Source organism: Trichomycterus rosablanca, chromosome 2 (assembly GCF_030014385.1).
Source record: "Trichomycterus rosablanca isolate fTriRos1 chromosome 2, fTriRos1.hap1, whole genome shotgun sequence".
Taxonomy (NCBI): domain Eukaryota; kingdom Metazoa; phylum Chordata; class Actinopteri; order Siluriformes; family Trichomycteridae; genus Trichomycterus; species Trichomycterus rosablanca.
In genome coordinates this window covers 19,022,700-19,046,882 of record NC_085989.1, presented here as the reverse complement: position 1 = coordinate 19,046,882, position 24,183 = coordinate 19,022,700, and the positions used below count along the sequence as shown (strand labels likewise).

General features: G+C 39.5%; 1 protein-coding gene across 1 annotated transcript; it reads right to left on the bottom strand.

Moving 5' to 3' along the window:
• Window positions 1-2,831: 2,831 nt before the first annotated feature.
• Window positions 2,832-19,030, bottom strand: LOC134301226 (interleukin-21 receptor-like). Its single transcript, XM_062985837.1, has 9 exons — window positions 18,955-19,030; window positions 18,547-18,622; window positions 16,415-16,523; window positions 16,002-16,189; window positions 15,733-15,887; window positions 13,719-13,908; window positions 12,548-12,629; window positions 10,549-10,642; window positions 2,832-3,512 (listed from the first exon to the last, which is right to left on the bottom strand). The coding sequence occupies exons 2-9, from the start codon at window positions 18,602-18,604 to the stop codon at window positions 2,832-2,834; spliced, it is 1,557 nt and encodes a 518-aa protein (XP_062841907.1). The 5' UTR covers window positions 18,605-18,622; window positions 18,955-19,030.
• Between the last annotated feature and the right edge of the window lie 5,153 nt (window positions 19,031-24,183).

The window sequence follows — 24,183 nt, the reverse complement described above, 5'->3', positions numbered from 1 at the left end:
TGCTATACTGATAGACGCTTGGACAGTGGTAGCTCAGTGGTTAAGGTATTGGACTAGTAATCAGAAGGTTGCTAGTTCAAGCCCCACCACTGCTAAGTTGCCACTGTTGGACCCCTAAACAAGGCCCTTAACCCTTAATTGCTCAAACTGTATTAAGTCATTATTGTAAGTCGCTTTGGATAAAATGCTTAACAATCCATTTAGATTTTATTTTTTAGCCATCATTAGATTCCAAACATATAAAGTACAGGAAGGTGATGTAGACGATACACAACATAGCAAACATCAATATAACAATAACCATCAACATCCCAGCCAGTCTGTATTTGCACCATATGTCATGTCTTAATGTTATTATACCTAACATATTACATATATATCTACACATACATACATATAAAACAGTAGCAAGTTTATACAAACAATGCTGGCATTATCCATACCACCAGTTCCACCACCTCCATAAACCTCCAAAACCCGAAACCCTCCCACCGTTTATTTCACACCGTGGGAAACATTTTTAAACCAAGGTTTTCAGTTCTGTCTTACACAGTGGGGAAAAAAGTGCAACCGTGATTAGATTGGACAATCGCTGCACTCGTACTTTACTTGTGTTGTGGAGAAAAGCCAATAGCTGAGCTTAGCAACTTGGTTTGTCCACATTCAATCTGATAACAAGGCAGATGGCAAATTATTAGTATGCCCATGCTCTTATCTTAGTTAGGACACGTTCAGAACAGCTCTGCAGGGTTGCTTATTCTCCCCAGACATTTCTCACATGTGTAGAGCTATTGTAAATAATCGTAGGCACATCGCTGGTAATCCCCATGCCTTGTATACCACAACTGAGATTGTGTGTGTTAGTGTGTGTGTGTGTTTATCACAAAAAACACAGACAATATCAGTCTATTCTAACGGTTTTCTCAGAAGCGAGTGGTGCATGATTAAAACAGGGTGTCCTCAGATACAGTGATGGAAAACAAGCCTTTTAGGGTTTTTTATTTAATAAAAACATACACAGATCAGGCATAAAATTATGACCACACGGTCCAGCGTTCGCTCGCCACGTGCATCAATGAGCCTTGCCCGCCCATGACCCTGTCGCCGGTTTACCACTGTTCATTCCTTGGACCACTTTATTTTTAATGCATTTTCTCCCCGTTTTCCTCCCGATTCTGCACACTCAATTTTGTCCTCCGCTGCTGAGAGATACCCGACTGCATCCAAGGAGAGCACGTCGCTGTACTGTACGCTGTACACCTCCTCTTCTCACCCCTGCATTCTGCACAGGCGTCTCTTTCGCCAATCAGGGTCCGTACACATCGTACGAACATCCACCCACCCACACATGGTCCGGCCCCCACCATGCAGATACGGTGGCCAATTAGAATCTGCTGCATACACTGCCAATTATGCCCGCCGGATGGCGCCCAGCCGGCCAGTGGCAACACCGAGTTTTGAACCGAGGAGTTTCTGACCCAGTCCTCTAGCCATCACAATTTGGCCCTTGCCCCTCACTCAAATCCTTACGCTTGCCCATTTTTCCTGCTTCTAACACATCAACTTTGAGGATAAAATGTTCACTTGCTGCCTAATATATCCCACCCACTAACAGGTGCCGTGATGAAGAGATAATCAGTGTTGTTGGTGTCAGTGGTCATAAAGCTATGCCTGGTCGATGTACTTTTAGTGAACTTATTTTCTCTGTATGTACACAAAAATGTTTTTTGACTGTATTTATTACTATGAAAAAAGAGGTGTGTATCTATAGGCATTGACAACAAAATGACTCAAAAAATATGGACTTGTGCGGAGAGGTTTTAAAAGTGAATACGAATGAACGTAATAACCATGACAGACTTAATTGAAATGAGCTTGAATACTAAAATGCAAGCTCATTACTGCCGGTATCCAGGGCTTAAATCCCCAGCGGTACTATTGGCTTGTCGGATGTCTACATAGGACAGTAGTAGCCTAGTGGGTAGAGCTTTGGGCTATCAACTGAAAGGTTGATGCATGCCACTGTTGGACCCTTGAACAAGGCCCTTAACCTTCTCTGCTCCAGGGGCGCCGTACAATGGCTGACCCTGTGCTCTGACCCCAGCTTGTTTGGAAGAAAGAATTTTATTGTACTGTACGTCTGAATATGTATATATGACAAATAAAGACATTCTCTCTCTCTCTCTCTAAACAGCATGGCAGAGGCCTGTAATGGATTGGCATCCCGTCTGGGGTGTGTTGCTGGGAAAACTGGACCCATTGCGACCCTGACCAGGATAAAGAAGGTAAAACATGAAAATGAGTTGAAAAACGTATGGTCTGCACTTTTACTTGTACTGTAGCATTACATTTAGGGCTAAATGGGCTGCAGCAGTTACATATGCAAGCCTACTACCGTTGACATCTAGGGTTTGAATTTTAGCGGGGCTATCAGCCGGTCAGGTGTCTACACAGACATGATTGGCTATGTCTGGGATGGGGGGGGCAAACAGTCTAGCCATTGGGATTAAGGAGGGTTGTGCTAGAAAGGACCAGCACAATTTACTGTGGACTAATTTCTAGACAACTGAATACGTTTGTAAAACAGTTACATATGTAAAATGCACTTCAAACAACTCAAAGAGCAACAAAACTGTAAAAGTCTCCTGTTTCCAAACCTAAACAGTGCAGCTGTACATCAAGGTCCATGTAACAAAGTCATTTTGGCTGAAGCCTTGCTTGGCTCAACACTTATCAAGTCATGACAGTTTAGGAACTCTTCAAACCCACTAACACACTGTCCGTGTGGGGAGTTCCTTAAAAACGAATGCATCCCTCATTGAGTTTACAGACTACTGCAACAAGTTACTTTCCTCTTCAGTGTCTGGTTTGACTGCCATCCATTGCTTGACATAGTTCGAATGGGTTGCCACAGCATTCCCCAGAAAAGCAGCATCCGTTGGTTCTCCTCCGCCACATTCTAAGCTCACTGGGCTTGGGCAGTCTGATTCTAAGAATCCGCTGTCAATGGTGTCCAAGTCCAGACCTATTTGAGGGTAACCATCATCCGAGTGCTCGTTTGAACTGTAGGAGTCCAGCGAGATCTCTTCTGCGTTCTCCATGTTGTTGAGCCGCAGCAGGCAATTATCAAAACCTTGCATCTCTGGGCTTCCCTCACCGTCCGGCTCTGAGTGCTGACCGTCATGAGCAAGTCTAGGATTCTGATCTGTATCGCTGAAGTCCGACATGGTGCCTTCTTGGCCAGACACGGTCACTGTGTCCATAGAGATGTGGCCACTGAAGTGGGACAGACCAAGGCTGCTGCCTCCTAGAAAGTAGCGCTTGGAGAAATCAGGGTTCACCAGGCTGAGCAGGCTCCAATCTCCCAGACTATTGCTGCCGGTTCCCGGGTTAGACAGAAGGTCCAGCTGCGACGGAACAGAAGCATGCTGCTTCTCGGTCAGAACCTGGAGAGGGGCGCTCTTCTCCAGCACGTCAAAACTGTTGAAGGTAAACACTGGGCCGACCCATTTCTGCAGAAAACAAAGAGTAACAGATGTTGAAGGGAAAATTCTCAAACAAAAAAAAACTATGAAAATGGGCCTTGAATTCTAAGTGACGAAACAACAACTGGAAAGAGGAACAGATGTATTAACTCACTGACTACCAAAATAAAAAAATAAAAAACAGACACAATTAAACAAGTATGTCTTTTGCTAGTCATAAACAACAGCTGAACATTGTTATCTTTACAAAACTGGAATTCTTGGCAGAGCTGCTATTTAGTCGTAAAACAAACAAAAAAAAACATCTGAAATGTATAACCTAAATAAGAAAGGACAAAATGTGGCCTCACAAGCAATAGTAAAAAGATTTGTAAGGTAGTAAGATCTGATAAGTATTTCCTACACCTTGATGCATTTATGTTTAGAGGAAGCTTAAAATTGCCTTCAACCAACAATGCTGCAAACCACATCTGGCAAAAATCATTAGGTTTAATCATTGTTCTGCATTGTCATATACAGTATTTGCCAACAAATAATACACACTGCCTGGCCAAAAACAAGGTCACCACCTGGATTTAACTAAGCAAATAGGTGGGAGCCTCCCATTGGATAATTACTGCATGGGTGATTGTGTTTCAGCTGGCAACAAGTTATTTAACCCTAACTGACGCAGTGCGTAGCTTCTAATTTTTTAAACAACCATGTCGAAAGACACATTCTGTGGTCGTGGAAAAGATGTTAATCTGTTTCAGAAGGGTCAAATTATTGGCATGCATCAAGCAGAGAAAACATCTAAGGAGATTGCTGAAACTACTAAAATCGGGTTAAGAACTGTCCAACGCATTATTAAAAAGTTTATGGACAGTGGGGAAAACATCATCTTCGAGGAAGGAATGTGGTCGGTAAAAAATCTTGAATGATCGTGATCGGCGATCACTTAAACGTTTGGTGAAATCAAATGGTAGAAAAACTACAGTAGAACTCAGGGAGATGTTTAATAGTGAAAGTAAGAGCATTTCCACACGCACGATGCAAAGGGAACTCAAGGGATTGGGACTAAACAGCTGTGTAGCCTTAAGAAAACCACTTGTCAGTGAGGCTAACCGGCAAGAACGGCTTCAATTTACTAGGGAGCATAAAGATTGGACTCTGGAGCAATGGAAGAAGGTCATGTGATCTGATGAGTTCAGATTTACCCTGTTCCAGAGTGATGGGCGCATCAGGGTAAGAAGAGAGGCGGCTGAAGTGATGCACCCATCATGCCTAGTGCCTACCGTACAAGCCTGTGGGGGCAGTGCTATGATCTGGGGTTGCTGCAGTTGGTCAGGTCTAGGTTCAGCAACGTTATGTGCCCAAAGAATGAGGTCAGCTGACTACCTGAATATACTGAACCACCAGGTTATTCCATCAATGGGCATATTCCAAGATGACAATGCCAGGATTCATCGGGCTCAAATTGTGAAAGAGTGCTTCAGGGGGCATGAGACATCATTTTCACACATGGATTGGCCACCACAAAGACCAGACCTGAAACCCATTGAGAATCTTTGGGATGTGCTGGAGAAGACTTTGCGCAGTGGTTCAAATCTCCCATCATCAATACAAGATCTTGGGGAAAAATTAATGCAACTCTGGACAGAAATAAATGTTGTGACATTGCAGAAGCTTGTGGACATGATGCCACAGCGAATGTGTGCCGTAATCAAAGCTAAAGGCGGTCCAACCAAATATTATATGTATATGTAGAATAAGATCTTCCTGATAATATTTCTGTATCCAAGAATGATAACTCCTCTAGGGCTGCCACTAACCACTATTTTTCTTTCGATTAATCTAGACAGATTTTATCAATTAGTTGATTAATCTAAACGATGAATTCAGAATATCATTTAAGCTACTTTTATTTTAACAACAAACTGTATGGCATAATAATATGGCACAAAACTGTAAATGTACACAGGGTTTATGTCCACATCATCAAATTCTCAAGTGCTCCATATTAAACAAAGTGCATGGCATTCCGTACACAAAGCAACGTGCTTATACTTATAGCAGAAATAAAATAGTTCGAATAGTTCACTCAAAACTTACGTCAAATTCTAAGCCATGTAAACAAAGTGGTAAGTGTTTCACAAGACAAGTTTTTGTGTGGTCTAACTGAACTCGCTAAGGAATACGGAATTCCAAGATCGCTGCGATTAAGAAGCATAATGAAACAATATAGAAGCAGAAGTTTTGCCGTGTCTCATGCGCCCTAACTGAACTCGCTAAGGAACACGGTATTCCAAGATCTCCGCGATTAAGAAGCGTAATGAAACAATATACGTGCAACATGGCGCTAGTGCTGCTGTGGTACCATCAAAGCTTTGCACAGTGTACAAACCACCTTTTTGTTTTGTGCCAGTTTTCAGTATTCCCAAACTTTTGATGATTTGGGTCTTGGAAAACTTTTAGCTTTTCTTTGAAAGCTCTCTACAATCGGCCTCTGACTGCTGCAGACGGCATTTTTTAAGACTGCACTTAATGCCGCCAACCAGTGACTGGACCAAATACGACTTAGGTCATGCACGCAGCAATTAGTGCTGAGGGAAATCATATGAATGGTTATATTAATGGAAACTTTGTAGAAATGAAAAAGGATCATTTATAAACATAGTATTAAAAACAATCCATCAACTTAAAATATTGACGCATTTTTAACATCATCGACTAGGTCGACCACTCTTCTCTAAACGCCAAGGTAATGCCAATATCTTCCATATGCTTATCAATCACCAGATACAAAACAATATTAAAGCTTTCTAAAAAGTTATTTATTTGTTTTCACAGGTTGTTACTGGTTACACAAGATTCTTCAGTTCAAGTTAATGTCAAACACAATCACAGACAATTTTGTATCTCCAATTCACCTCACTTGCAGGTCACTTAAATGCTGCGTGAATGAAAAACTTGAAATCGCTAAACATAAACATTCAATTTCGAATTTCACAGCAAATTGCATATTACATGGGAAAAAGCTTGTTTCATGATCCGTGACATGGGACTTAGGTAGGGCCATAATTATTATGGCCTTGTTGGGATTTAATAACAGCATTGATGACCCTTCTTCTTACTCCATTAAAAAAAAATTTTAGTTATGTTTTTATTGTTTTTTATTTTTTATTTCTGGTGAACAATAAGCCACTCTCTTACTACAATAAGCTAGCTGGCACATGGTTTGTTTCAGCAGTGGTGCTCCATGCTATTTTGTCCTGTGTCTAACCAAACACAGTAAATTTAGAACTGCTCGCACCTGTTAGAGATCAGAATACAATGAAAATACACAATATAGATTTGAAATTGAACACAGTTTCAGTGTTAAAATGAAATCATGATTCATAAGGTCAGGTGTCTTAAATGTCACATGCATGATTCATAAAGGTGCTGTATCAGACTCATTTTGAAAGTAAGTGATAGACTACAAAACAAGCACAGATCTATTGGATACTACACAGCCAATGGCAGAATAGTTGGCAGCTTTGGTAGAGATGGGGCAAATGATCATAGAAAATGTCTGTGGTTAAAGTGCTTAATCTTTCATTAAAACTATGAGAAAGGTGTAACCTTTCATTATAGAAAATCAAAAGCCTTATTTTCTACCATATCTAACAAAACTATAGAAACTCTTGAGAACCAATTGTCATCCCACACAGGAACATTTTAGGAACTCAATCCATCCATCATCACTTCCTTTTTCACTGCGGTATTAATACATGGAGACAAATTTATATAGTTAATTATCAACATCGGAGATTATAATCCAAATAAAATTAGACCAGTGAGTTGAATAACACTAATAAAGCATCGGCTATAAGAAACAGCTAAACAACTAAAAAGCCCACTTTACTGTTTGAGCAAGAAATAGTTTGAGCAATAATCGTAAGTATTTACCAACCATAGCTCTAATATGCCTACCTCAAAGAGGATGCAATTACATGGCCCTTAGCACAGCACAGAGGCTGGTTTCAAACACTTCTCTAAATGAGGGTTGTGTCTGAGGGAGGAAAGCATAAACAGACTCTGCTGTCTGATCAAGCCTACATAAATAGTGGAGGGTACAGCCGGACACAGCATGATGGGATACAGCTCTCTTTGCAAATCCACTGCTGGTTGGTGGAAAAAAAAAAATCAGCTTTTGGTAGGGGGGGAGGTGCTAGTCTGCAGCACTTTTCAGACAGCATGGGTAAGATTCAATTGGCAGAGGAATCGTCATAAGGAATAAGAAATGACTAAATTGGGAGGAAAGGGTACAAAGAAGTGCAGCTAATGTCAAATTCATGCAAGTGTCACATTTCACACCATTTTAAGTTTCACAATGACTAAACGGTCATGCGACCCACTTCAACTAAAGTGCAAACTACCATAATTCTTCATGTTTTGACCTCACTGTCAGATGTTCACTTTTCACCAATCCCAAACCGCTAAACAGAACCTCTTTCCTGGATGTCTCATTGTTTTCTATTTATTTAGTTTATTTATTTATTAGGATTTTAATGTCATGTTTTACACCCTTTGGTTACATTAATGACAGGACAGGTAGCACTGTCACCTCACAGCAAGACGGTCCTGGGTTTGATCCCCAGGTGGGGCGGTCCGGGTCCTTTCTGTGTGGAGTTTGCATGTTCTCCCTGTGTCTGTGTGGGTTTCCTCCGGGAGCTCCGGTTTCCTCCCACAGTCCATAGACATGCAAGTGAGGTGAATTGGAGATACAAAATCTTGTGTAACCAGTAACTGTTCTGTCATGAATGTAACCAACGTGTGTAAAACATGACCTTAAAATCCTAATAAATAAATAAATTAAAAAAGACAACCAGAAGAGTAAATGCAAAACAGGCTCAGGTCAATACCAAAGTTTTAGGAAAAAGCCAAAACTAAAAACAAGAGATGGACAAGAAATTGACAACGGACAAGAAATTAATGCAGTATGCACAACACTAATCAGTACAAAACTTCATAAAAACAAAACAAACTGAGCATGTCTATATACACATACAGACATAATTGCATACAGGTGAAAACAATGACAGGGGTGGCAGGGTGGCTCCAGTTTCTTCCCACAGGCCAAACACATGCAAGTGAGGTGAATTAGAGATACTAAATTGTACCTGACTGTAGGGATGTAACGATGCACCACAAGACAGTTAAAAATTGATTCACATGTGTAACGATTCAAATCGGTTTACATGTATAATGAATCGATATTCACTTTAAACAGCAGAGGGCACTGGTGCTATTCACCTCGCCTGGTTGACGTCACTGCAGGGTTGCCAGGTTTGGAATTTTCCAGCCAAATGTATTTATGTGAGGATACTTTCTTTATTTGTATTATTCATTTATTTATTTAATGTGGGATTTATTTCATTTCAGTTTTTTTACGCAAAAAAGGGAAACGTGCAGCACACAGTATTTAATTTTTTAAGAGAAATAATAAAAGGAAACTTTGTCATAATTGTCAAAAAATCGTATTGTGAACCCAGTATCGTGCATCGCTACCCACTGAGCCACCCTGCCGCCCATTTGCCCTTTTTAAAAAAAAAATAAACCTTATTATTATTTTGTATCTGCAAGCGTCTGACAGAAACAGGACAGCATTGTAAAAAAAAAAAAAAAAAAAAAACACAATAATTCTGATCATTCTGCTCTAGCTGTGATGCATAAAGCAAATGAAACTCTAAAACTTCATCTTTAAAACAACACATTTAAAGAATTTTAAGTTAGAGTTTAATCATCATAATAGTCACCCAATAAACACATAATAAATTAATTTTGGGGTTGTCCCCTATTTGTAAAGATTTTTGCAAAGTAGCCAATATATTAGAATTGCACAGGTTATCTGTGGTTTGCAATAAATGTATTGTTCACACAGGTCTGCAACAATGTGCCCAATCTAAAACAAGCCCACAATCAATATGGTATTAAAATGCCCCAAGTCCAGACAGTATGCTAAATAAAGCAGCTTTATCACTCCAGTCACTGAAAACTTTTGGTAAATGCCTGTAATACTAAAGGCCCAAGGTGGCATGTATGGTGCTGTGACAAAGTCAGTAAGACATTCTATTTACATGTACATTTTCGGCATTTAGCAGACTTATTCAGAGTGACTTACAGAAGTGCTTCCATAGTGAACATTACCTTACTCTAGTTTACGTAGACAACAGTCCAAGAACACAAATTTACTGAAACTGGAATCTGCTAATTCCAAAAAGCTATAGGTAAAGGCTGTTTTGATTTATCCAAGAATATTAAAAAACATTTTAACCAGCCTGACTGTGTGTATTAAATATACAAACGAAAAGAGTTTAGTGTCTCATGCAGTGTGTTCAGCTGTGCAAACATTTCCACCGTGGATGGAAGTAAAAACTTCAAAAGCTTCACTTTTCGCTGGCTGATAAAACTGATTAAAGACTTCCGTTTTCCGTCTCATACGTATGCTAAGTTCTAAGCATGCTTATCTATACAGATCGGATATATTTATTTACTTTTTTTTTATTAATTGTGCGAGCCTGTAGCTGTTTGTTTTCACTGGAATTACTTCAGGACTTAAGACAATACTGAGGGCAATAATCAATAATACAGCCATAAGCCACTAAAAATGACTATATGTAAACAAAACATACAATCTAGACACCTAAAACTTGTAAATTTGGTGAGAGCTTCGTACAGAGGCCTCTTTACTTTCAGTGGAAACTTCAAAAATTTTCCCTTTGAGATACAAACATCTATCTAAAACTACCCACCCTATCTGAGTTTAGGTTTGAGCTAAGAGTACTTTCCATCTGAGGGGAGTATCGCTACTTTCATTTTGCACATGTAACACAAGTCCACCCAGATGTCAGCGCCGCAGTCCTCTCTGAACCTTTTGAAGCCCCTGAGGACTGACTCATCCGCTAAATGCCAGTCCCTGTTTGTATGTGGTTTGATGGCTTGTGCTATATATGACACATAAAAACCCCCTCACGATCAAAAGAGTATCTCCTTTCTTTATAACTTCTTAATAAGACACACAGCCTCTCTGATTTCTTACCTTAAAGTCTCCTTGGTATGTGTGATAGAGGGGTTTGAAGAAATCTTGAGGGTTCGGGATGTATTGAAACAGGCATGGCTTCTTACGCAGCCCCCTGTAGATGACAGATAAAGCCAATTTTTTATTGATGGCTTTTTAGTTGGTATAGTCTAAACTAACACTTTACTCCAAAATTATATGCAACTTTAATAAAAATGGGTAAAATTCTATGTGGTTAACATTTGTGGTTAAATATTTTAATAATTACTTCACCCTAAAAATGTGGGTGGAAAAAAATTTTAACCTTTAGATTGAGTTTTTTTATCATTTTTTTTTACCAGGCCTGTGAGAACTCAGGCAGCACACACACTTTCAAATGCACTGACGTCAACTAAAAATCAGGGTTGGAGAGAGACGATGCACTGAAATGGGTGAAACGTTGAATGCAGCAGCACTGCACGTCTAACTTCCTCCAGTTTCTCGTCTGCATGAAGCGATGGCTGCCGCAAGCACTACTCTGCTGCCATTGTGGTTTTTGTGAACGTAGGAGGCACGAAAGGACAATATACATACGGTAAACCAAGTAATATCAATTACTGGAAAAGGCGGAGGCACTATCGGTGTTTAAAATCAGACAAATTGTCTATTAAGCACTAATTCTAAACATCCAAGTCTGCAGTTAATTACTAGATAGAGGGTTTCTTGCTAAGAATGATGGGTATGGAGGAATGATTCATGAGAAAATTTGTTGTCACAATGATTGACTATAAAGATCTCTACAAGTTTTGTGTGCAGCATTGTTGGGAAATGCTTCTGACAATGTACAATCTAAGCAATTGAAGCTTGAAGGTCTTGCTCAAGAAGCAATACAAACAGTGGCAACCTGGCAACAGTGGGGCTTAACCCAGGAACCTTCTGATTACTAGTCTGATACTGTAACTATTGAGTTACCACTGCCTTTATAAAAACAATGACAAACAATGGCCTAATACTCAATATAACATCCTAAATTAGTCACATATTCAGGTTAGTATAGGAATACTTTGTGAGAAGGCACTGTTGGACAACCCCAACCTTGCAGCTCAAACAGCCTAAACTATTCTGGGATGGCTTTCTCAAGATTTTGAAGTGTATAAGTGGGATTTTTTGTCCAATCAGAGCATTACTGAGGTATTGTTGGACCATAAAACCTGGCTTGCAATCAACATTCCAATTCATACTAATGAACCGCAACAATTAAAACTACAAACTCATCAATCTTGCTTTGGCACAAACATGCTAGAACAGGAAAGGGCCTTCCCCAAACTGTAGCCACAAAAATGGAAGCATATATTTGTTTTTACTTTTATTTATAGTGCCAGTCCCATGCTTGAGGATGCTTTACAACCAAAGAACAGAAAGCAGAAGTACAACAAAGGACATTACTGAGAGAACAAGTTCAGTTCAACAAGCTCTGACAAGTTCAGTCAAATATAATGTAAACATAAAGGTCTTTCATTTTAATGATATAAACTTGGGTGGAGTATTGCACAATTTGGGAGCTACACGATGGCAGTTCACATATTGTTTAAACCTTTGAACAACAAGAAGGCCTAAGGTTTGTGAATGTAAGGTAGAAAATGGAATATTCTGATGGAGAAGCCTAACCAGGTAGTGAGAAGTCAGGCTGTGCAGAGCTTTATATGTCAATATAGTGTGTGTCAGCAGTTATTAGCAAAAGCAGTTATATGTGGTTCAGGAATCGGTTAAAAACACATGTATGAAATTATGTAATGTATTCTAATGTGTATCAAAATGCCCTTTTAACCCATCAAGAAAACATTTAGTGGGTAAAGAATTTTAGGTACATGTATAATAAACACTTTATAATAGAGTTAATATTTATATTTATTTTTTGTATTTTTTATATTCATATTCTGAATACATTTTCTAACCATTAGCATTTAGTTACTGCCCAATCCTGAATAAGACATCATTTAAACCTAACTGTGCATACTGTGTATCAATCAAACATACTTACATCATTCCAAAGAAGAACAGGAATCCAAAAACTAAAACCAGCACCAGAATGTAGCTCTTAGGCCAAAAAATATCATATGAATCTGTAATAATAAAAACGTCATATTAGATGCTATGAATCATGCAGGGCTTAAGCTTTATCATTAAAAAGCTTAATAAAATAGGATATCCAGGAGTAATAAAAGCCTTTTCAGTGCATGGTGTACTGAGAATAACTTAAAAGATGTAATATATTTAAATTTAGCAGAAGCAGCCTAGTGAATTTACTTTCAATATAAAAATAAGAACGAAAAAACAGTAAGTCTCTGTTTCATGTTCTTTTCTATATACTAACATGTAAAAGCTGCTTTAGGGGACCAGATATACACCGATTAGGCATAACATTATGACCACCTCCTTGCTTCTACACTTCCTGTCCATTTTATCAGCTCCACTTCCCATATAAAAGCACTTTGTAGTTCTACAATTACTGACTGTAGTCCACAGTATTTAAAAACTCTAGCAGTGCTGCTGTGTCTGATCCACTCATACCAGCACAACACACACTAACACACCACCACCATGTCAGTGTCACTGCAGTGCTAAGTATCATCCGCCAGCTAAATAATACCTGCTCTGTGGGGGTCCTGACCATTGAAGAACAGGGTAAAAGCAGGCTAAACAGTATGTAGAGAAATAGATGGACTACAGTCAGTAATTGTAGAACTACAAAGTGCTTCTATATGGTAAGTGGAGCTGATAAAATGGACAGTGTGTGTAGAAACAAGGAGGTGGTTTTAATGTTTTGGCTGATCAGTATATGTTTTCAATATGCATATAAAAATATTTCATTAAAATGTGTATATTGCCAAAAAGTATCATCTAATTATTTCAGTTATTCAGTTAAGCTTGTTGTTAAAAAGAACAAGTCTTAAAAAAGAGTGACCGAGAATGCAGACATGCTGCAATGATTAGTGAAAAACATGTTTTTGTTTTTGTGCAGCCTGAACAAAGCCTAAGCACAGACCAGTTCCAAAACAAACTGACTGTACTGACCTTCAATAAGTTAAAACACAAAAAAACTTTCACTACCCGAAACTTCCATGAATTGAAAATGAAAGTACATGTGTGGGCTTATTGCATAATATTCCAGGAACACTAAATGCTTGTGGAATTTTATTTTGACCACTTACCAGCTCGGTGGGGGCAGGAAAACTCAGTGCTGAAGCTCCACTCACTCCATTTATCCTTACTCTTGGAAAACTCTTCTGCGTTCACTGAGGCCTGAACGTCGGCCACGTATGTTGTTCCTGCCAAGAGGGGCTCACACTGGATCTCCTGGTATCTTTCGTCATTTCTGACATTATACATCTTGATGTGCTTCTGTGGGGCAGAAAAAATGATTTTATACTTCCAATGACCAATCGTTTAGTGTAAAATGTAAAAGATTCATACATCATGCAAAAGGTACTGAAGTTTTTATAATAATCAGTTTTTTAAGAGCACAACTGTTTACAAACATAATTTAAAAAAAGTAAGGACAGTAAGTTAAATACAAATATCAACATAAAGCAGTGTTTTCATTTATTTCATGAAGAAAATTAGAGTGATATCTACTATTTTAATTAGTCGCATTTGAATCAGATCTTTTAATTAATTTTTTTTTTTTATTATTATTTTTTTAATGCATTTTCTCCCCATTTTCCTCCCAATTTATCACACTCAATTTTGTCTTCCAATGCTAAGAGATACCAGATTGTATCCGAGGAGATCACGTCGCTGTACACGCCTCTTCCGACACGTGCACAGCCCTCCTCTTCTCGCCCATGCATTCTGCACAGGCGTCTTCTCCGGCAATCAGAGTCCTTACACAGCGTATGAAGACCCACCCACCCACACATAGTCCGGCCCCCAGCCTGCAGATACGGTGGCCAATTAGTATCTGCTGCAGGCACTGCCAATTATGCCCGCTAGATGGTGCCCAGCCGACCGGTGGCAACACCGAGTTTCGAACCGGGGATTCCAACTCATTTTAATATAAGATAATGTCAGACAACATGAGTTACCCTAAAATGCAGTTTATAAATGATCATTCCATTGATTAAATCAAAATGTATATCAACTATGTGAAAAAGCTGAAAAGGTAACTGCCACCCTTTACCTAATAACTGGCTGTGCCATTTAAGGCAGTAACAACTGCAATCAAACATATGTGTTGAGTCTTTTACATCACTGTGGAGGAATGTTGGCACACTCTTCCTCGAAATGGGCCTGGCTTAAATCCTGAACTCAATTATTTAAAGGGGTGTCTGCACACTACATAGTATAACATTAGCAAAAGAAAGCTGCACTGTTTACAGTTTGCAAACTGAGAATGATTCTTAAAGCTCAGATTTTAGCTAAACTGTAGCAAAACCTTAGCAGGCTTCTGTGCTGCTAACCAAATGCATCTGTCCATCTGTTTCTCTGCATGCTTTGTTAGGACCCCCACAGAACCACCACAGAGCAGGTATTATTTAGGTGGTGGATCATTCTCAGCACTGCAGTAACACTGACATGGTGGTGGTGTGTTAGTGTGTGTTGTGCTGGTATGAGTGGATCAGACACAGCAGCGCTGATGGAGTTTTTAAACACCTCACTGTCACTGCTGGACTGAGAATAGTCCTCCGACCAAAAATATATACAGCCAACAGCGCCCTATGGGCAGCGTCCTGTGACCACTTATGAAGGTCTAGAAGATGACCAGCTCAAACAGCAGCAATAGATGAGTGATCGTCTCTGACTTTACATCTACAAGGTGGACCAACTAGGTAGGAGTGTCTAATAGAGTGGACAGTGTGTGGACACAGTATTTAAAAATACAGCGCTGCTGTGTCTGATCCACTCATACCAGCACAACACACACTAACACACCACCACCATGTCAGTGTCACTGCAGTGCTGAGAATGATCCACCACCCAAATAATACCTGCTCTGTGGTGGTCCTGTAGGGGTCTTGACCATTGAAGAACAGGGTGAAAGCAGGCTAAAAAAGTATGTAGAGAAACAGATGGACTACAGTCAGTAATTGTAGAACTACAAAGTGCTTCTATATAGTAAGTGGAGCTGATAAAATGGACAGTAAGTTTAAAAACAAGGAGGTGGTTTTAATGTTATGGCTGATCAGTGTATGTCTATACTAATAAAGTGGGGTGTAAAGCTTTTACCTCATCCCAATCGTGTTGTGGTCTTAATCGCACTCTGTAAATCAAGTCACTGTTCAGCTCAACATTTTCATCTTCTGTATAGGCCATTTTCCATGATAGGTTAAAAACTTGATCACTTTTTGTAAGTGTTAGATTGAAGGGTTGTCGTGGTTTAACTTGGGAAAAAAAATAGAAAAACATATCAGCTAAATTATAGACACGAGTTTATCTATATTATAGGAAGCAAAACTACATAAAAAAAGGATCCAGAAATATTTCCAGACACTTACTGACATCCTTTAACTTCACAGTGTGTGTGGTGTTCTCGGTCATCTTATTTTGGGTGTTGAATTGTTTAACTTGTAGTGTGCAAACAGTATCAAGATCAGCTATTCCATAAAAGTTGTCTGGGTTTATTTCACACCACTGACGTGGCGGCCTGATAACACAGCTCCCGGCTACCGAATCAAATTCATCCCTGAAAAACACAAGCAAGAACAATGCAACAATGCAGGGAGTAATGTACCCGCATGTAACAAGAGACAAGAAAGTCTACACTTGTTTGTATTATATGTGGAAGTCACTTGTTGAGGTGTTACATGTATCATTTCCTCTGTGATATTTAAAGTGTACATGATTTGTAAATAGTTCCATAATGTATAAAGGGATGAAAGAAGTGAAAAGGAAAGAAGTGACGTGATACCTGCACTCTGCCTGAATATCGCTTATCACTGGTTCTGTCGAGCCTAAACAGGAACAGTTCAATGATGAGATGTAGTCTGTGGTGCAAGTTACTTTGCAGACACCCTCTGCTGCAAAAGGACACAGGAGGTTTTGGTTATTATTGTTTTTCCTCTTAGCTGAATTTTACAACCAGACATCTGAAAAAATAACTACAATAATAAGTACTTTCACTTAACACTTTTCACTTCGTTACACTAGATTAAAAACTCAAGTCACACTCTACATTAAGTACTCACAACTAAAATGACTTTGGCATTAGTTACAGCTGTTAGTTATTATACACTTGTATTAAACGTACACCGACCAGGCATAACATTATGACCACTGGCAGGTGAAGTGAATAACACTGATTATCTCTTCATCACGGAGGCAGTGTGATGATTTGAGCAATGTTCTGCTAGGAAACCTTGGGTCCTGCCCTCCATGTGGATGTTACATGTCTTTGACACGTACCACCTACTGTTGCAGACCATGTTTCAGACCAAAGCAAAAATGGTTCAGGAATGGTTTAAAAAGCACAACGAGTTTGAGGTGTTGACTTGGCCTCAAAGAGGTTTAGTGGAGTTCATGCTTCGATGGGTCAGAGCTGTTTTGGCAGCAAAAGGGGGGACCAACACAATATTAGGAAGGTGGTCATAATGTTATGGCTGATCAGTGCATGTCATGGCCTATTTGTATAGCACCTTTTTGGTGAACGTTTAAATGAATACAATTAAAATTAATAAAAATGACTTTTTATATTGTTATTTGCTTCAGAAAAAAGTTTATTAGTATAAAGGTTTTATTAATAGTTCGTAAAAAAACTATTACTGGTGCTAAATTTTTATGTAAAAACTTTGTTTGTGTTAAAAAATGTGTACAAAAAATGTACTGAACTTTTACTGTAATTTAAATGTAAATGCATTAGTGCAGTGCTAGCAATGTATAAAATTCCATGAAGTAGACTGCAGTTAGTTAGCCAATAAAATAAATGACTGAAACACTGCCCGAAATAACACTTAGGGTCAGAAATATACATACAGCTACTGAGATGATTAATCTGGTGGTACAGAAAGTTCTACAAGATAATTTTACATTGTGGCATGGTCTCCGCCATTAGAGTCACAAGCATTACAGTAGAACATTGTAAAGAGCTCAGTAATGTCACCCGGAGCCATTTTCTAATGAAGATCATCAGTACAAACAGTTGTCAGTAAGAAGCTAGTTGAAGCTAAGAAACCTCCGGTTGGGTAGAAAACCAATCTGTCACTTTATACTGAGACACACTGCTGGTTACATCTCTACATCGTAACAGAGAACTGCGAGTTGGTTTCAATGATTCGGCTTGGCTTTACACATGGATAGCTACAGTACAGAAATTTGACTGTCATCTAAAAATGCTCTCATTTAGTTTTGTTACTTTGGGAAAACACAAAACAATACAACTACATATTAATGACAAAAAAAAAAGCTTAATAAAACACCACCAATCAATCATTTCAATTTTTTATCATGTAATTGTTGATGGCTTATAAAGGTCAGGTAACAGGTTTATCCAGCTTATTCAAATTATAGACTGTTCATCAACTAACTTATAACAACAGAACAAAGGTATTAATTATCAACAAGAAAGACGACTTATTTTTAAAAGTGAAACTGTGCACTATTTTCACTTTAAGTGAGTTCAATACATGTGTTTTACTTTAACTTATAATAATAACCATTCATAATCCAGCTCTTGTCAGTGGTTTTTAATTTGTACTGTTAAACTTAGTACATTTACTTACAGCCAGTACTATGAACCTATATTTTTTAGGCTATAGACTTCACCTAATATTTACTAAAATTGATTTGACAGTACAACTTTTTAATACCTCACATACTAATTTTTCCTTCATAAAAGTATCCAGTACAAATGATTTTTTACCCTTTATACCTGAAAATACCTCAGAAATCAGAAATGCATGCACACACCCTTTAATTTCACCTAGAACAAACAGTAATTTAAGGATAGTAATTTAAGAATTAAGAAGGTTTTATGTAAATAGTCATTTAAGACTTTAGAAGGCTTTGTGTCATAAGAAAATAGAAAAACTTAGAAAATAGACTTACTGTGTCGAATAAGTTCACAGAACACAAGTAGAAAAACAGCCTGGCAAAACGCAGCCATAATGAAGACGCAGACAAACTGTGGAAAAAGTGTTTAGCTCAGCTCAGTTTATTATTACACAGCAAAGGGTTTTTTATATTTAAATATAAACTCAGTAAAATATAAACTTATAAACGTGTGTATGCTAACTGTCTACCGAAATAATAGACACAAATGCAAGTTCTTTTAAGACTGTCGAAGAGCCGCCACGTGAAAAAATAAAAAAATAAAAAAATAAAAAGTTCATTTTCACTTTTACCTTTTTCACTTCTCTTAAAAGGAAGGAAAACATGGTAAAAAAAAAGAAAGAAGAAAAACCACAACTATATATAAATATACATATAAAATAGAATTTGTATCGTTTTACTCACCTGTCCAATCCTACTTAAATTATGTACCGAACATATCCAAGTCCCCAAAACAAGTCTTTCATCAGGGCGTACATATATTTATTCTAGAAAACAACTTTTAAAGCATATACTAAACTACCAACGCTGTTATTCTTGTACATTTTCAGTCATTCAGCAGACGACGTTTGGGACACCATGACATCAAGGATGTGGTTTTGTGGCCACCTGTGTAAAACAGCTCTATCGAACATCTCCTCCTGTATGTTGCACTTTTTTACCTCCATGGCTACAAAACTGCATCATCATTATCGTGGGCGGCGGAGCGACGCGAAGTTAAGGTGAAACGGCTCTTCTCCAGAGCTGAGGACTAGTTAACAGCGCGAACAGCTGCAACTCTAAATTGGTTTTACTTTCAAAACGTAATAAAAACTTTTAAGACACGTCGTCTTGTTGTGCTAGGCAAAAATAAACAAATAAATAAATAATTAATAAAACACAATTTTGGGTTCTGAAAAACTGTGGCGCGGATGAATTTCTCTAAGCACTTGAATGTGCAGAGAGATGCAGACCAGTTTCGACCAGGCAGCACAAAACGGTCAGGCGGTCACCATCCATGTAAAGCAGTGGTTCTCAACCAGTGGGGCGCGGCCCACTAGGGGACCTCAGTGAGCCTAGGGTGGGGGTCCCGTTGCATTTCATAATTAGCCTACAGGAGATCAAAAAATAAAATTGTACCTATAGCCTATGCTCAGTCTTTAAGAATGGACATACACACCGATCAGGCATAACATTATGACCACCTTCCTAATATTGTGTTGGTCCCCCTTTTGCTGACAAAACAGCCCTGCAACTGTGATGCCCTGTGTATTCTGACACCTTTCTATCAGAACCAGCATTAACTTCTTCAGCAATTTGAGATACAGTAGCTCGTCTGTTGGATCGGACCACACGGGCCAGCCTTCGCTCCCCACGTGCATCAATGAGCCTTGGCCGCCCATGACCCTGTCACCACACAAGAGCTGCAGTTTTGGAGACTCTCTGAGCCCTTGTCAAACTTGCTCAAATCCTTACAGTTGCCAATTGTTCCTGCTTCTAACACATCAACTTTGAGGATGAAATGTTCACTTGCTGTGTTATATATCCCACCCAGTAACAGTTTCCGTGATAAAGAGATAATCAGTGTTATTGACTATGTTATAATAATGTTGTGCCTGGTCGGTGTTTATGATTCGCCCAACTCAAAAGTGCAATGGTCAACAGATGGCTACTACGAATGATACAGATTTAGTTGTTGATGCAGATCCTACTGAAGTCGACCCAGGTGAGGAAGCTTCCACCACTAGTTGACAAGAAGTAAACCCTCAACCAAAATCAGAAAATGCCAAGATATTTGCCTTCATCATAGATTTATTGAATTTCCCATGAGCAAGAAGATGATACGTTTTATCTTTACTGAAAGTGCCATTTTTTTAAGAGAAAAAGGTTAAGAACCACTAATGTAAAGTACCACCATCACACAAATAAAAGCTTCACACCCCATACCATTAGTAGTAAATAAGCCATTGATTTATCCTGCATATAATAATATAAAAATAACACTTGTACTATGCCCATTTGTCCAGACATAAGATCAGCACTTTGTCACAATTAATAACACCCACTCACAAAGTACACAACACTGTAATCATGCACAGTAGTATTTTACCAGTACGCGCACATTAACCCAGTACAGAATGTATTTATTTATTTAATATACAAATAAAACAATAATATTCATGATAATCATCATCACCATCAGTACAAAGGTATGCAAGTTAAAGCACAATTATCCCTCCCAGGATGCCAAATCGGGCAAACATTCCCTTCCATCAGGCAGTCCATGACCATGGCTACCTCCTTGTTTGGCACAGTTTATGCTTCTGTGCAAATGGTAGCCATGAAAGAGTTGCAAGGTGAAACCAATGCTTAACAAGGGAACATAAAATGTCAAATTTGCCACTAAACACCTTGATGACCCCAAAGCATTCTGTAGCATGACTTAAATACCATTACGATGCTGTGACAGAACACTGTCCAGTTATCGGGATTTAATACAGACCCACCAACCATTCAGAGTAAAGCATTTTTTTAATAACATGTTAAAAGTAAATATATGGTACATCAAGTTTTGGCATTATTTATTGGGTCACACACACATCAACTACTTGCCAAGCAATGTACAGTGTATCACAAAAGTGAGTACACCCCTCACATTTCTGTAAATATTTCATTATATCTTTTCATGGGACAACACTATAGACATGAAACTTGGATATAACTTAGAGTAGTCAGTGTACAACTTGTATAGCAGTGTAGATTTACTGTCTTCTGAAAATAACTCAACACACAGCCATTAATGTCTAAATAGCTGGCAACATAAGTGAGTACACCCCACAGTGAACATGTCCAAATTGTGCCCAAATGTGTCGTTGTCCCTCCCTGGTGTCATGTGTCAAGGTCCCAGGTGTAAATGGGGAGCAGGGCTGTTAAATTTGGTGTTTTGGGTACAATTCTCTCATACTGGCCACTGGATATTCAACATGGCACCTCATGGCAAAGAACTCTCTGAGGATGTGAGAAATAGAATTGTTGCTCTCCACAAAGATGGCCTGGGCTATAAGAAGATTGCTAACACCCTGAAACTGAGCTACAGCATGGTGGCCAAGGTCATACAGCGGTTTTCCAGAACAAGTTCCACTCGTAACAGGCTTCGCCAGGGTCGACCAAAGAAGTTGAGTCCACGTGTTCGGCGTCATATCCAGAGGTTGGCTTTAAAAAATAGACACATGAGTGCTGCCAGCATTGCTGCAGAGGTTGAAGACGTGGGAGGTCAGCCTGTCAGTGCTCAGACCATACGCCGCACACTGCATCAACTTTGCTGAAGACAAGCAGTCCAAGAACATGGATTACTGGAATGCCCTGTGGTCTGACGAGACCAAGATAAACTTGTTTGGCTCAGATGGTGTCCAGCATGTGTGGCGGCGCCCTGGTGAGAAGTACCAAGACAACTGTATCTTGCCTACAGTCAAGCATGGTGGTGGTAGCATCATGGTCTTGGGCTGCATGAGTGTTGCTGGCACTGGGGAGCTGCAGTTGATTGAGGGAAACATGAATTCCAACATGTACTGTGACATTCTGAAACAGAGCATGATCCCCTCCCTTCGAAAACAGTTTTCCAACAGGATAACGACCCCAAACACAACCTCCAAGATGACAACTGCCTTGCTGAGGAAGCTGAAGGTAAAGGTGATGGACTAAACCCAATTGAGCACCTGTGGCGCATCCTCAAGTGGAAGGTGAAGGAGTTCAAGGTGTCTAACATCCACCAGCTCTGTGATGTCATCATGGAGGAGTGGAAGAGGATTCCAGTAGCAACCTGTGCAGCTCTGGTGAATTCCATGCCCAGGAGGGTTAAGGCAGTGCTGGATAATAATGGTGGTCACACAAAATATTGACACTTTGGGCACAATTTGGACATGTTCACTGTGGGGTGTACTCACTTATGTTGCCAGCCATTTAGACATTAATGGCTGTGTGTTGAGTTATTTTCAGAAGACAGTAAATCTACACTGCTATACAAGTTGTACACTGACTACTCTAAGTTATATCCAAGTTTTATTTCTATAGTGTTGTCCCATGAAAAATATAATAAAATATTTGCAGAAATGTGAGGGGTGTACTCACTTTTGTTATACACTGTATGTAAAAGGCAAACAGTCACCCAACCCTTAAGATCAGGGGCAATAATCTGAGTCAATCCCTCTTTGTGCCCGAAGTCGGGGATACCTGTATCCTGGGGTTGATGTCTTGGAAATTAAAATGGGCAAGGTGGAGGTGCCAGCTGTAACCTTACCAAACAGCAGGTAAAGAAAAACACCCAAGAATAAAAGCCATAAATAAGAATGACTGAATGGGGATGGCATCAACTGCATGCTCACCACTCAGCTGGCACTGTTGACCACTGACAGCTTGACTGGGACTGTCATCTGCAAATGCTGCTGTTTGCTTGCCACACTGTATCACACTGGATCTGATCTTTGGCTGGTCACCAGATTCCAGAATAGCTCTAGTCTGACTGCATCATTGCACTGCAGCAGCAGATGGAGCGGTGCACCAGGTGGCGAGGGAGCTCAAGACGCCAGCAGGGAGTGGAGCAGCTACAACCTCCACACCAAGGGCCAGGAATTCCAGGTCATAAAATGGGTATATGTATTCAACCCTTGCAGAAGCAAAAGAAATTTCAGCAATTGAATGGGACCATGCACAATGCTGGACAGGCTCTCTGACATTGTGTACTGGGTGTGCACCGGTACATGACGTCAAATGGTCCTGGACAGGGATTCTTTAGCTCCCTATCTAAAGGACAGAGAATGTCACCCTAGTTTTTGGAAACCGAACAGACCAGCGAGTCCTGCAACAGCCTCTTTCCTCTACCAGCACCCAAAGCCATGAGGACAATGTGTCCAAAGTGGACGAGGGGCACTAATGTAGCTTCGATGTCATGGCTTGCTTTTAATGCCAAGTTCACTCTACACGGTGCAGCAGATCCTGAGGTAATTGTAGTCATGTTGACGAGATCGCTAGCTGCTCCAATTATCGCCACACCATGTTACGTGTGACGCAAGCACGTAAGTGTGAGCCCTCCCGGAAACCATACAGATTGTATTGCAGTGCCTACAGTTCGAAAAAAAGTGCCTTAATATGAGAGTCTATCAGAGCAATCCGGGGCGATTTTCAATCAGACTGAAATCGCCCAAAAGGGGTGGTACTGTACGGAACACAACTCGCCGCTGATTGGACTACGATATTCAGAGGCAAGACAGACTGTCCAGAACAGTCACAGCTAGTTTAACACTGGTTGAATGTGATAGAAAAATTTCTTCCCTTCGCCCTTTGATGGTGCGTCACTCGATCGCACTAATGAACAAACCGCCCATAATGTAACGAATTACATTTACTCGCGTTACTGTAATTGAGTAGTTTTTTGTGTACTTGTACTTTTTAAAGTAGATTTTACAACCAGTAATTTTACTTTTACTCAAGTATGTTTTGTATTAAGAATTGTAATTCGCTACATTTTAAAATAACATCCGTTTTTGAGTAAAAAAACAAAACGCTAAAAAATTGCGTATGGGAAGCTGCTGCAGTGAATTCTGCGATGGAAAATAAACTGGTGCTAAAATAAAGGAGCTGTAATCTAGGTATAGAGTA